Source organism: Grammomys surdaster, unplaced genomic scaffold, assembly GCF_004785775.1.
Source record: "Grammomys surdaster isolate TR1022 unplaced genomic scaffold, NIH_TR_1.0 145, whole genome shotgun sequence".
Classification (NCBI taxonomy): domain Eukaryota; kingdom Metazoa; phylum Chordata; class Mammalia; order Rodentia; family Muridae; genus Grammomys; species Grammomys surdaster.
In genome coordinates, this window is record NW_021604603.1 from 2063912 (window position 1) to 2079012 (window position 15101).

The 15101-nt window shown below is 50.6% G+C and overlaps 1 protein-coding gene across 1 annotated transcript in view; it reads right to left on the bottom strand.

Annotated features, from left to right (window-relative positions):
* Nfasc (neurofascin) overlaps positions 1-15101 on the bottom strand; it is a 93721-nt gene that overhangs the window by 12687 nt on the left and 65933 nt on the right. The window contains exons 21-26 of the mRNA XM_028764634.1: positions 13970-14092; positions 12867-13040; positions 10705-10719; positions 5444-5677; positions 1716-1832; positions 315-467 (exon numbers count right to left, since the gene is read on the bottom strand). Of these exons, the coding sequence (XP_028620467.1) occupies positions 315-467; positions 1716-1832; positions 5444-5677; positions 10705-10719; positions 12867-13040; positions 13970-14092 (816 nt within the window). The remainder of the gene's footprint in view (positions 1-314; positions 468-1715; positions 1833-5443; positions 5678-10704; positions 10720-12866; positions 13041-13969; positions 14093-15101) is intronic.

Sequence of the window (15101 nt, forward strand, 5' to 3'; positions counted from 1 at the left end):
CAGCAAGTTTGTGCATGCACTGAGCCCTTTTGTTCCACACATGGTGGAGGGGACTAAGCAGTCCCTGTCCTCATTATGCAGTCTTTTGTTCCCTCTGATCCCACACTCAGCCCCCTGGCTCAGATCCTGGCTTGCTCTCCACTGGGCATGCACACCTGACTGCTTCTGACTTCCTTTAGGTTGGAGACGCACCATGCAAGGCAAGGAATGGGGTGGAGATGAGACCTGCTTCCAAGAAGAGACAAGCAGGAAGCTGGGGATGAGGATGAGATGCCCATGCTTGCAGGGGATGGCAAGGCCAGATCCCCTCTCACCTGTACTGGTCATAAAGGTGATGACGGTACTGCTGATGCCCTCGTTGTCCCGGGAATACACCCGCAACGTGTACGTCATCCCGGGAAAGAGGTCTGTCAGCTGTATAGGCTGAGCCTGGGCCTTAACAGGGACAGTTTTTTTCGTATGGTTGCCTGGGGAACAGAAACCTAGGTCAGCTTACAACCAGGCACCAGGAGCTGGAGAGAGTGCTTAGGTCCCTGTTTATCTGTCAGAAGCAGAGAGGTGCGGAAACAGGGCTAAGGCACCCCAGGTCCAGTCCACCACACAGAACAGGCAGCTTCCCAGCGCCCAGCATGCAGCTCTAACTCTTACATGATGCTTCCCCCTGAAGTCTTCCTTCCTCACCACGCACGGTCTTAGTACTAAGTGTATCAAGATTGGCTGTCTCGGCCTTGAAGCGTGTCAGCTGCACTGGACGTGATTCACTTTCTGAGTGTGAGCTTTCTGGGAGGGCCAGCATGCTGGTTAGTATGCCACATGGTTAGTATCTCACATGGAAGTGAGACAGCATCCTTGGCTTTCGCTCCACTCTTGGGTTCTTCTCGGACTGTTTGCCGTATTGCAAATTGGCATATCAGACAAAGTATCCACACCTCAGGGTTGTGGGAGGGAATGGTGGTGGCAAGAAGCTTGAAAACACCCTGACCTAAATAGAGACTCCAGATCCTGAGGCTCTAAAGCCCTCCTCTGACCACAGAACCTAGCACCAGGTTTTCATCTCTAAGAGTTCTTGGGGGAAGGAATAACCCAGCTGTGTTTTCCGGCTGGTGTATTGGCTTCATTGCACTTGTCCATGTGGAAAGATACGGGCTTCACTCTACAGGACCAAGGGCCCTGCCTTAGAGAAGGCAGATGTTTGGAACATGTTCTGCAGTCCATTCAGGTTTTTGATCCCAAGCTCTGATAGAGTGCATGGGACACGATGAACCACTGGCTATCTGGTCTGCGACTGTTGCTTTCCACTACGCTGTGAACTGAGGGTGTCTGCAGCTCAGGTCTGTGGCCTGGACAATACAATGAGCCATCAGAACACCCTGGGTCTCGGTCAGATCAACACAGAAACGAGATCGGGCTCATGTTAGGATACTCAGCATCCATATTCTGGGTAGGAGTGGACACAGGTCACAGTCCATAGTTCCTCCACAACATGTGCAACACAAGGCTTTTGCTAATGGCTTCAGAGGTCCCTCCCTGTTCAAGGTTGTTCCTTCCACCTCCACTATCTCTGGTAGGGATCGATTTCATGAGGCTAAAATGAAGCCAGGCTAAAAGGCTTCTAAGCCTGAGGGAGTTCAACAGGATCTCCTTAATGGGCATCTACCACTATCCACCAGCACTACGACACTGCCGCCACCCCCACCCCACATAGCAATGCTTACTGTCGATGTACTCAACCACAAAGTCAGTTCCAGGCCTGAAATTGTGCTTCCAGGTGATGTTGGCCCATTTACTGTTGGGGAGCACCGTGACGTTCCAAATGGACTGCTCATCGGGGGCTGGCGGACGGGCTAGAAGAGGAGTTAGTGGTGAGGACAGAGGTGGGATAGGAGACTCAGAGAGGCACATCCATATCCATGCATACTCTTACGCCCAGAGTCTGCTGGGAAGGGGAGGAGTCAGGAAAGGCTGTGCACGGAGCCCAATAGAGCTACAGGTTGCAGTCTTGATAGCCAGGCCAAGGGTCGCTAGCTACCCAGGGCTGAGCGGGAGCAGCAAGAGGACCTGTCTGCTTGTGAAGGGGATCCGGAAGCTGTCTCTCATGCCTCACAAGATAGGAACAAGAGTAGGCTTCCGGTCATTCCACTTATTCCCATTTTGGAATCCTTGCCAGAGACTGAAACGGTGTAAGGAAAAGGGCAAAGAAACAGGCCCTGTGGTCAGGATGCCAGCAGACAGGGAGAGGGGGCTTTTCGTCTCCAACCTGAAGGAGAGCAGTTGCTTTTGAAAATCAAACAGATGCGCCATGGGGTGTGGCTCAGTAGCAGTGTGCTCACCGAGCATGTGGGTTCCACACCCAGCACCGTCAAAACTCATGGAAGAATGATTAGCAGTAACGATGGGGACTAAATACAGGCAAACTCTCCTGGCTTCCTGAAGCTAGAGGATACTCAACCAGGCAGGTGACTTGGATCTGAGGCCCTCTGATCAATGAAGGATTGGATGGCCTGTACTGTGTGGCCTAGAATGTCAGGGTCCCTAGTAGAGTCAGAGTTGGCATCCCTCACAAGCCAGGTGGGACCAAAAGATGAGCTTTCCTTGCTATTCAATCCTCAGTGTTCTCTATACTAGAACCCTGCCTGTTGGCTTCCCAGCCATAGAGCCACTGAGGCTTGATCTCCCCGTAACAAAGAGGACATTAATTATCAAGCTCCTGGGGGCTGGGAACTACTTTATCAAAGCCACAGAGCTGTCTGAAACTATAGCCCCGTATTCAGGAGAATGGCAGCAGCCTTCCAATGCAAGAGTCCCAGAAGCCTGATTACCACATTTCCCAGAAAAGATTTAGCAGCAGAGGACTAGCCGGGATGCTTGTAGTTCAAAGGCTTTACAAGCGTGGCTCCTGTATATTTAATTAGAATGCAAGGGGGCACTGTCACCAACTCAGTTGTCAAACATAAATGAATAGAGTGTATTGACGGTGCATTTATTCATTACCTATCTGCCATGGGGCTGGGGGAAGTGATAAAAGATTTTCTGATTTTCACTTCAAAGAAGTGTTTTTTCCCTACTGTAATCCTGTCAGGTGTCGGTTGCCCCAGGTGAACACAGTGTGTGTCAAGTGAGGGGCCCTAGAAAGGCTTCACTAATGGCAGCAGAAGGCCTGTGCCTTAGAGGGAGGGAGACAGACTTCTTTTCTGCTCCATTTTGATCACACTGGCTCCTCTCCTGATTCCCTCTTCCTGGAAGTTCGAGGCGCTTGCATTAGTAATGAAGTTGACTGGCCCCACTTTCAAGGTCTTTCTTGCTCCAGGACTCGTACAATAGCATTTGCAGCTACACTAAATGGTTTGATTCCCAAGGTAATATTGAACCAGATCTGACGCCCTCAAAGGCAATGAGGTTCAGGGTGCTCTTAGGAAAGGCCAAGCAGAGGCTGGAGCCGTGGCAGTGATGGAAACGCTTGTCGAGCAAGCCTGTCAAACCAAGTTAGGATCCCCAAAACCCAAAAGAAGCTGAATACAGAAACACAGGATCTGTTACTGCAGACCAGGAGACCGGAGACTGAAAGAAGACGAATGTGAAGCTTGCATGCCCAGTTGTGCACAGCAGCAAACCACGAGAGTCCGTCTCAAATCCAGTTGGAAAGCTAGCACCAACGCTAGGTCATGTCTGATCGTCATGTATGTACCTGTACTCACACATGCTAACATGCGCACACACATTATAAACACAGAGGAAAGAAAAACCGGAACAATGGGAGACCAAGATGATTGTGAGGTGGGAACCATATGGAAGGGTCAGGACGATGACTGCTAAAGGACTGGGGTGTTCGAAAGGGAAGGGCCCAGAAGGTGAACTATAAGGGACTGTGAAGTCAGAAGGAGGCTGTGATTAGCATACATTGTTCCACTGGCTCATAAGAGCTAGGGAGCAGCACCCAAATCTAAAAACTGACACAAAGGATACCCTGCAAAAGGAAAAGTTATTAAACATTTTATGCTATGATAGAAGACAAGATGAAGATGAAATTTCATTCAAAAGATTCCCTGGAGGCTGAGATACTTCACAGTTGTCCCCAAGCTCTCCATAAGACTGGGGCTGAAGCCAGGCCCTCTGCAGCTTCAGACAAGGTCTACACCTGGGCTGTGAGTCATGGGGTCAGTCCTGCCTGGTGTAAGAATGAAGTTTCTAGGTCAGGAACTACCAGGGAGCAAGATTAGCTATTTCAGGATTCTTGGCTCTGTGAATTGAAGCACGTTAAGCATTCAAAAAGACCTGCTCTGGTGAAAATGCCCCAGAGGACAGTGACCTCCCAAGCCAGTGACAGCAGCATTTGATTGTGTAGTAGGCCTCACCTGAGTTGACTTTGCCCCTAACCTCCATGTTTACATTCCAATTTTACACCTCTAAAGTAAATCAGCCTTTCAGAGGGCTGAGGGGCTCAGCTGTGACTCACCCGCCTCTGCTTTCAGCTCACTTGACACCACATAATTGAGCAAATACTAACAGGACTGTTCAGCCTCCACCTACATTCAGAAGCTAATAGGCAGGTGGGTGGGAGGCAGTGAGGCTAGGAAGTGGGAGGGACTAGCTCAAGAAGCAAATGCTGTGGAGGCCGCGGGTGTCTAATGAGTCTCCAGGAATGGAGCATTCTGGGTATTTCCTGGATGTCTTTCCGGCTGCTTCATGCTATTTTTTATAGCTGCCCCCTGGGCTCAGGAAGTTAGAGACCCTCTACTCTATGATAATACAAGGATGATGCTTAGGATTCAGGAATGGTTGGATTCTTTTCATGCTCAAAGAGCAGGGCTGTGGGGCACAGCGGCCCTAAAGGCCATCCCTAGAACTCTTGCAGTTTTTCCTCCAGGTATGTATTTTAGGAATGAAAGAAAAGCAATGAACCCTTGTCAGGTATTATGGCATGACCTGGGAGCACCATTTCCTGCATGCTCTAACTTTTAAAAAGAAATACCTGCAAAGAGTCCTTGGGGACAGGGGTACAAGGAAGGGACAGGGGTTCCAGAGCCAGAACCACATGGCACAGCAGCCACTCCCTGCTCCTCCTGGCCTCTGTCCCTAGAAGTGGACAGACATGGTGTAGTCAGCAACTCTCCTGGCCAGGCACACAGCCATTAGAACCTTCCCCTCTCACGACTTGGCTTCCTGAGGACCCATTCCTGGCTGACTACGTGGCATATGCTTGGGATTCTCTCTGAGAAACCTGGTGCCCTGTAGAAGATCTGATTAGCATTAAGAGTGCTGGGTGGTAAGTGACCACCCGTGTGTGCTCAGGACAGGGACTCTGGGCCTAGGTTGCAAAGTAAAGCATGGCGGGGCTGGTGAACGCCACTCCAAAGCTCATCACTCAGCCAGGGAAGTCTGGGTTTGTCTGGAGAAGCTGGGAGGTGGGCTCGGAGGGGCCAGGAGCATGGGCAGCACACAATACCGGTTTCGTGAATCTTAGTCCCAATGGTGGTAGTGGGAGGACTCTCCGTAGTGGTGGTGGTGGCAGCAGCAGTGGTTGTAGTAGTTGTGGCAATGGTGGTGGCGACGGTGGTAGGTACGACGGTTGGGATGATGGGAACTGTTGTGGCTTCACTGGTGGCAGCAAGGGCAGTAGCATCAGTGCTGCTCACAAGGCCTGTGGTACCCACGGTAGTCGGGGGCAACGTGGGAGGAGCTAAGAGGGAAGTGTGAAACAACCGAGTCTGGTTGGTCTGGTAGCACACAGCTAGCACATCCGGCCCCACGTGCAAGGCAGGCAGCCCAGTGGCAAGATGGGCTCAGAAGTCAGAAGCTTCCCCCAAGCATCCGCACTGGTCCAGCGGGACCCCAGCAACCAACATACAGCCATGGGAGAGGAAGAGAATGAAGCTGCTGTGTGTTTCATTTTCTTCTCATGGTCTGTGTAGCTTGAAGCACCCAGCATGCATTCAACCAGGCACCAGGATAGTGGTCAAAGGACACACACACTGAACCATTTGAACTCCAGGGATGGCACAAACCGTGGGCCACATACTGCCTACAAAGTCTTAGAAATACCAAGTGGGTGTGGCCATTGAACCTTGGCTCAGAGGAACGGTGGGCAGGAGGCTGGGCTCTGTCCTCCAGGAACTCAGAGCAGACAACCACTCCCAGTTCTTCACCTTAAAGCCCCCTCCTCCCATCATCTCTGTGGTTTCTGTCCCCCTTCTCCACCTTTCCCTTCTTTGCCTACTGGTGGCTTGTCCCCCCATCCCCAACCCAAACTTCTTGCCTTTCTGTCTAGGATACTTAGGGTCCACAGACCCTAAGTCCTTCCTGTTCATATTTGAACCTAGAATGGATGACAGTCCAGCCTGTGATGGGCAACCTTAGTCTCCCAGTCACTCAAAGGCACACACATTGCAGGACAAAGGAGCTGAGTGCCAGGCTTTCCTCTGTGTGGAAATCTCCACCAGGGCTCAGCCAGGCTTATCTGGGCTGACTTGCTCATGCTCCACCTCCATCTAAAGCGGACTCTTCACATTAGTTGGCCCTGGGGGCTAGTCCACAAATGTGGCCACCTTTTCATAGTGTTCTTCTTCTCTTGAACGGACAGGGAAGCTACTGAGGGTCTTCTCCTTGTTCTCCAGGTCAGTCTTTGTTGGGACTAATAGCGTGAGGATGACCAGGCAAACGAGAGAGAACAGAGCGGTCTCTCTTGCCACATCTCTGCTAATGATCTGACCACTGTCTACCCTCTGGTGTTGGCAGCAGGCAGAGACTTAGACAAAAACAGTAACCGTAACTTCGGAGAAATAGTGACATGCCACTCTGTCTTTAATCTCCTGAGACCCTGAAAAATATCTCCCATCCTCACAGAAAAGGGCAAGGCCAGGGATGGAAGCCAGAGAACTTTCCCCAGGAGAATCAGGCTCCTAAGCCTAAGACGTTTCAACCAGAATGTGACTTATTTTACTTCCATGGGCCTCTGATGTTATAAGCCCTATAGAGAAGAAGGGCAAATTTCCAAGGTCTCTGAAGCTTCCCTACCTGTTAAAGCAGAGCTATTACTGAGCCCTAAGTGTGGGGCTAGATGAATCCACTGTGTCTTAGAGAATCCAAGGGAGGTCCAAAGTCAATAACAATGTATTTCCCAAACCCCAGTCAACTTTCAGGCATCAAGAAGGTACCAGAAGGACCTGGTAGGGTGGGGCAGCGAACAGGAGTGAAGCCTTCCTGTCATTGTTTTTCCAGGGCTCAAACCTAAGGTAGCCCTAGGCCAGAGAGTCAGTTCAGTGCTCTTAGCACTCAGCATGAAGGGATTGGCTTATCCCACCCACCAACACGGCTGTGGAAGCATAAGTTCACAAGCAGAAAAGCAGAGCGTCTATAAGGTGAAGATTAGCTGTCTCGGGGCTGGGTCTATAAGCCACCATGACCATAACCACAAGTGAGACGTAGGAAGAGGTTTTGTCCCTCTGGACAAGACAGTTCTTACTTAATTCCTTATGAATAATGTATTTTCTAGTACCTTCTGGAGGATGATAGGTTCACAAGGTCCTCTTTTCTCTGATTATTTAAACGGTATAACAAGAAAATACTCTTGTAACTTGAGTCATAGCCCCACCCTGTCATGTAGCCAGGAACCTGGGTTTCCTTTCTTTCAGGTACAGGAGCTGTACATTTTCCAGGGCCCATGAGTCCAAGTCCGTTTTTCTCAGTGCTTTCCTGTGACCACTGGCCCTTTAACATACAGGGACACACTCATATCTCCCTTAGCCCCTCTTGTATCACATGCTTTCCAGGGCACTTCAGCAAATGCCCTGGGGACGGAAATGCTGAGAGGTTAGACTAGGTTTTGAACTTTGTTCAGCAGCTTGAAGACAAGGGCGAGAAGTGACCATGTGGACGCTTCCAGCCATACCCCCTCCTCTGACAGCCGCACCTAACAAGAATAAAGGAAGGCATTCTCTGTGGTGATAGCTCCTGGGTTCTTCCCCCTTGGGCTCTGTAAAACTCCAGGGTATAAGCAAAAAGGAGAAATGGGGAGAGAGGGTGGGAGCTACTGGAAGCCCCCAGGGGTGTCCCCATGAAGTTCCATAAAGAGTAGACCTCCAGAGGGCACAGCTGGTGACTCAGCACATCCTTGACCCACTCACTGCTGTGTCTAGTATCCCCAGGCTGGAGGACCACAGGAGACAGGAAGGGCAAAGATGAAAGGCACCACAGCCGGAGAGAGAACCATCCAAAGCCTGGGACAGATAGGCAGGAAGGGCATGCGCTATTCACAAGGCCTGTCATGGCATTTCAACCTGGGACTGAGTTGGGGAGAGAATTGAAGACTGGTGAGCCCTAAAACGGGGTTGGCATTAACAGAGGTGGGGGGTGGGGGGTCACAGGTTAGGTAGATACATTCCTGGGCTAGAAGTTGTTATCCAGCCACAGCAGGAACTATGAGTTTGGAAAAAGCCCTGGCTGGTACTGATTGGTGATCATAGCTGGCCAGCAACCTAGAGAGAGCCATAAATGTCCAGTATGGAAAATGGTTTAGGGAAGGCTAGATCTGGAAGCTGGGAGTCTGCCAATATAGAGAAGGCCAACCCTATAGACTGTCTCGGTCCCCAAGGAAGACGCACAGCTAAGGACTTGAGCATTTGGGGGAGCCCTGTGTAGAGATGGAGAGATGACACATCTTGCTCATTTTCTCATCGTCCTAAACCTGCCACAGCGCTGAGCTTCTACCAGCTACCCACCCAACATTTGCAGCTCTGAGCTGAGTCAAAGACAAGAACAGCTTCCAGGCATTCCAAGATGGAATGTTCAGTCCAAGATTGTCCACATGGCACGAAGACTACCCCAGCCAAGTCGCAGATTGTTAGACAGATGGGAAGCAATCCTAGCAGACTGAAGATACAGGTGGACGAGAGGGATTATCTTCACTGGGCGATAGAAGAACTGATCAATTTGGGGGGAAGTGGTGAGGTTTGGTAAGGATGAGAAGGAAGAGGATAGAGGGTTGGACACTGCTCCCTTTGAATAGACCCAAGCTCTCCCGTCTCCAGAAGGTGTTGTGCATGCAATACTGACAACATCTGATATAACTGGCATGTCTCAGTTACCAAAAAGTACAATCTGCCCTTCCCGGGGTGTCATGTGGAAGTTGGTGCCTGGGAAACACACTTGATTGACAGTAGAGACCCTGGGCCCATTCTGCACGGCATGCTGAGTTTAGATCTTTTAAAATTGGAAGGAGGACATGGAGGAGGAGTTGGAATAACACTTCTTGCAACTACAGCTCATAGGAGGACTGCACAGACTGCCCTCTGAACGCGGCAGACTTCTCGCTGCTGGATCCTCTACACTGGGGCTAGAGTGCCCAATGAGGTGAGAGACGGGAAGATGCTTGACCAATGAATGAGCTTTAAGTGGACTCACCCCAAGTACCTGTTGTCTCCACTGTGGAAGAGACTCACACGTGAGCCAGGAAGACCCTCCCTCTAGCATGGCCAGAATTGTCTGCTCTGTGGTCCTCAGGCCTTGGACAACTGTGTCTCACATCCTGGAGGAGGGCTTGTGGGGATAGCACTGACTTAGCTGGCTGGCCTGGTTACTGGGTAGGAGGAGGAGGGCTGAGGTAAGGAAGCATGGTGGTTTCTTATTACTGACAGATCTAGCTGGCAAAACATGAAACCATAAGGAAGATATGCAACAGAAGTAGAATCAACGTAGGAAGCAGTGGGCAGAAACAAATGGGCGTTGGTAGGAAGCAAACCAAGTGAGCTGGGAAATACAGGGCAAGCTCAGATTCCTGCCTGGCTCTTGATTTTCTCACCTAAAGGTGCATCTTAACAAAGCTTGTTTCTTTATGCAGGCTCTAAGGTACCCTGGCTTCCAGCCTTTGTAATGCCCAGGACATTCTGCCCTCGGCTCCTAACTCATGGGAAAATTCAAGCTCAGAGGACTAGGAAAGGAACCCTGGGCAGCTCTTGCCTAGTTTCTCTGGCTTGAGTACAGCAGCCCTTGGTAGAGTTTTGATGGCCCTCAAACCAACAATATGAGGACCGAAGGGGAAAGTTGTTACCAGATTGGCTTTTGACACAGACCCATCTGCCCAGCTCCTGACCCACAAAGGAGGAAGTCTATCTCCATACTGAATACTGAGGAGCTGAGTTCCCAGAGTGTGTGTGGGGGTGTCAAGACCATCAATCCCCGACACACATTGAGGCTCCAGGCCCTGGAGCCCTGGTCTTACTCATAGACGTGCTTGCTTATTCTCACTGACTGGAATATATGCTAGCTGGTAGAATGGCGCTGGGTCCCCCCATGCAGCATGCAAAGGCCAGCATGCACAGTGTGCTCACCCTTTCAGGGGATTGTGATGTCACCAGGGCTAGGAGCCAGCTGTTCCTAGAGTCATCTCTATGATCAGAGATGTCAGGTCCAGTAAGGCTCAGGTGGCCACAATAGGTTTTCTCTTGGCTTCAGAGGGTTCTGCATGTGAGACCCCTTCCGAGCCAGCCTCCTTAGCGGGGACAAGCATTATGGGAAAGGAGAGAGCACGCTCGCATTTTCTAGTCAACGCTCTCTATACACCTTCCTTTCAAGTTTGGCTTCTCCACTGAAAGGGTGAGCCTGGAGCATGCTTTCAGCCAGAATCACTTTCTCTTGCTGGGCTCTGGCCAGCCTGGGCTCCATCTGCACTGCCCCGTGCCATGCCCGTTACCTCTGTTGATGGTACAATACCTGCAGTTGGAGTAGCTTCAGACACAGCACCCAAGATGGCCAGAGAGAGGGAGAGAGGATGAGAGGGAAGAGAAAACAGCATAGGTGAGACCACAGAGGAGAGCAGAAAGGGTCTGGTTCAAGCCTAACTCCAGGGGTATGGCCAGGTGCTAGATGCAACCCTGAGGATGCTAAGTGGTGTTCAGGGAGTCATGCTCAACCCCACTGGATTCAGGTGGGTTCCCATTATTCCACTTGGGGCTTAGAAACCTTTCTAACACATTACGTTTCTACCCATGTTCAAGGGCTTGCCATATAAGAGGTGTCTGTAGGCACAGTTCAGGCAAAATGTCATATTTCAGCTTCTTTTCCCTCAAGGATTAGTCCTGTCCTATCTGGGTTGTGACCCTCTAAGATGCCAGGATGTCGATGTAGGTAGTGCCAGAGCAACCAACTCTAGGCAAAAAGGGTCCCTTCAAGATGCTGGGAAGTAGTGGATGAGGGATCGTCCCCAACTCATACTTTCAAAGTACAATGATGCTGAAGGCCCTGGGGCTCTGAAAGCACCTGACCTGGTTGTCTGCTGCCTCAGTTTCCCCCCATTAATTGTACTTCATGAAAGTAGGAACACAAATATGATAGAGAGCACTAGAATAAATCTCTGAAATTTCCCACAAATCTAAAACCATCTCTGTTCTCTTGTCCCCTGGGGTTGCAGGAATTCCCCCATCATGGCCACTGGGGTTGGACAAAGGGGCTTTGTCTGCTGTCCTGTGCCAGGAAGGGAGGCTTTCTGGACATCTCTAGAAGTACAGAAAGAGTATCATAGCCTGAAAGTCTCTGGTAACAGATCCCACCAGTCTTAATCAACTTCCTGGACGTCCAGGTGTTGGAAGAGGACACCAGGATTGGGAGTTTGTTGTGTGATTACTCCTGGTCTAGGAGACCAGAGAGGAACACAGGGGACCAGCGGTCCTTCGCTGACTGCTGCTGCAGCTGTACAAGAATACTGAGTGGAGGCAGCAGGGTCTGGCAGTCCCCCTAGGATGCACAGTGGTCTCCTGGGACAGAGGATAAAAATGCTCAGAAGAGCCCATCTGGATCAGACCACAGGAACTCGTGGGAGGCAGTCACTAGTCACGATCATGGGATAGTCCCAGGGATACCTGTTCAGATCGCCTCTTTTTTGATATCCCCTTTCTTATTCAATCTCCCCAAACTTCTTGCCCTTGGCAGCACCCTCATTCGGGCAGAAAGACAAGGAGACATTCTTGAGGCTGTCTTTAGACATTGTGAACTTCCTATTATCTTTATGTCCCTTGTTCTGGAGCAGTATCTGGCTTGGTACATGTGGGTAGGACCTCAAAAAATGGCTGTTGCACAGACTATTGTATCTCTGGAGAGGTAGAGGGTTCTCCCCATTTATAAGGCGCTGCCAGTGTTGAGGCTTTTGCAGTCCAATACCTTTTTTGGGAGGTTACATTGAAACCAGCAATGCATGCAAATGAGCCAAGAGTGCCCTCTAGTGTACACTCAAGTCAGGCGCAGCTCTGGTTTGGGATCTTAGTGGTTGAGACTGGCCTTGGCTGAGTTCACTTGCTCCTTGTGAAGCTGGCTTGGCACAGAGTTGTTCCCAGCTCCCACATCTCTGCAACCAGATACCTCATCTTATTCATGCTGCAAAGGGAGAGCATATTTCCTGCTCTGCTCTTGATCCAGGCAAGTACTTTGCCTTATCTCCTTGGCTCTATATGCCCTTGGCAAAAGACAGGATGTTCCCAGAGTTCTTAGGATTCTCAGTGATATTCTTGCCTCCCTTGATAGATGAGCAATTTGATTCTTTGGGGTTCATCAGGATGGTTATTTCTCATGTCCCCTTGATTGCCTCTCATCTCACATGTCCTTCCTTATCCCCATACAAGGACGGACAGCTGATAGCTGAGCAAGTCAAGGCAAAGTGGGAGACCAGTCTGCCTGTACATCTAAGAGTGATGACGTTCCTGATACATTACTGACATCTCTCATCACCCAAGACAGGCTATCTCCCACCATGGGGCTGAGGACTTGTGGCCTCACTTCCTTTCCACCCTGGAAGGCCAAACCCAGTATGTTTCTGGTGTGCTTCTCTACGTGTCCAGATTAGCTAGGGCCTTTTACTCCAAAGATGGCCACCGAGGACCTACCTTCATTTGGAGGTGCTGGGGACTCCTCTGTGGCTGCTTCTCCAGAGCCCACCTGTGTCCTGGCACTGAGGGAGAATCGGTAACGTGACACGGGGTCTGCTCTCTGCACCGAGAACTTGGTCTGATTGGGAGAGAAGTTTTCCACCATCTGCTTTCCCAGTTTGGTTCCATTAACTGGGGAGAGAGGCAAGTGGGAGGTTGAGTCCCTGCATGAGTTATAGGGCAGCTTCCGGAGTTTCTGGAAGGGGAATGTGGCCTAGCAATATTCAAGACTTGGTTTAAGGGGTGAGCATTGGGCACAAATCCCTTCCATTGGGACCGCCCATTAGAAGTACTGAGGAAGTCCCAGTGTACCTCAGGGTTCACATTTGTCACTGAGCCCAGCGTTTCTAGCTTCTGAAAAGTCACATGGCCATTTCTAAAAGCTCATTTCACACTTCCCCAGTCTTCTGTCAAGGTCAAATCTTTTGAATTCTTTTCTTCTGTCCAAACAGAACCGGGGAAATTCCCCAGGGCCTCGATTGCTTTTGCCTCTTTTATAAAAGACCACCTTCTTCAATACAGGAGGGGAATGGTCAGGTCCAGAGATCAATTCAGAGCAGCATGGAGGGCACATTGTTGACTGCTAAAGTGTCAATAACACATCACTGGCCCTTTGAACTTCCCAGGGAGGGACAGCACTGTCTACACTAGAGGTCTTAACATTTTTGAAGTGCAGTGACATCCCTGTTCCTGCCTGGAGACTCCTGAGCGTCCTTAGATGCCTGCACACACACTGATTGCCCATCAGATAGAAGGGCCAATGGGAGAGGAACACTCCTGCTTAGACTTGTAGGTGCTGGAGACTACCAGCTCCCAGGGGGGGCTGGGATAGTCACCCTCATTAGACTACCCTTTGCTGCCCCCTGCAGGTGAGGCTGTGTAAGAAGGGCAGGGACTGGGTCCTGCCTGCTCCCTTAGTTATGGGGAGCTCTCCTTAGCTCTCTCATTCCTATGCAATGCCCTCTGTATACACAGGCTTCCAATCTCCACCCGTCAAGAAAATAGTGGGAAACAGTTTGTGATTGTTTCTGATTTAGAGAGAGCAGAAAAACAGAACATACAGGGCACGTATCTGAGAGTGTATCCAATCAGGATTCCGTTGGGGTGCTCTGGGTGGTCCCACTCCAGGTTGATGGTCTCCAGGTTGGGCTGTCGGACTCTGAAACGCCTAGGGGCACTGGGTACTTGGGGAAGGAGGAGGGAGCCAGGAGGTGAGGGCAGGGAGGATGAGAACACAGAAAACAAAGTACAGGCATGAAGGCATGACCTTAGGTATCCCTGTGCTGGACTAATGCTGAACCCAGCCCTGGCTCCTTGAGGGCAGAGCCTGCTGCCTGCCTGGCAACCACTTTCACCTAGTATAAAGCCAAGCAGGCTCAGCTACTGCTGTTGAACTGGAGGAAGAAGTCAAGTGAGTCTCCATTTAGCAGCTACCCTGGAGTTGGCATGAATTAGGTGGCTTCAATCCTGCAAATATACCTCTAAACCATAGAGTCACTCCCAGGTAGGGAACCGATCATGACTGTCTTGTGGCAAGGTTGTAGTTCCGAGTCCCCAGCCAAGGGCTCTCACCACTGGCTGCAGCAGCAGGCCCCAGCTTCTGAGCTGGGAATCCAAGCTCTGTCGAGGAGGAGATAGAGACTCAGGACAGAGCAGCTTGAAAGGGGCGGGGTGGGTGATGGGGAGAGACTAATGATAGGAACCAAACTGGGGAAGGAGGGAGAGACAGGGATAGAGAAGACAAGAGGGACGATCAAGGGAGAAGCGAGAGGAGGAAGAGAAGAAAAATAGGAAAACAGTTAAGGAGGGAGGGAGGAGAAACAGAGAAGGCATAGCTCATGCCAAGTGGATAAAAGAGCCAACGGGGAACCAAGGTGATAATAGAACTTTGTAGATGTCTGGACCCCAGGGTTAGATCAAACCACAAACCCACAGCAGGGCGGGCTGACACTTGGCAGTACTCTATACACATAGACCAACTTCCCAGGAGTGTTTCTCGATGCTATGGGGAAAGCTCGTGCAGGTCTTGGGTGATGGTAAGCAGGACATTGAAATGGCCAGGCGTACATGTGGCTTCTCCTCAGAGGACGTGGTGGGGTCAGTCTCATAGCCTGTGTCTGGAATGCCATGGACACATTGCACAGATCTCTTGATAAACAAGTTCCATGAGGGTGGGTGATTTTGGTGATGGTT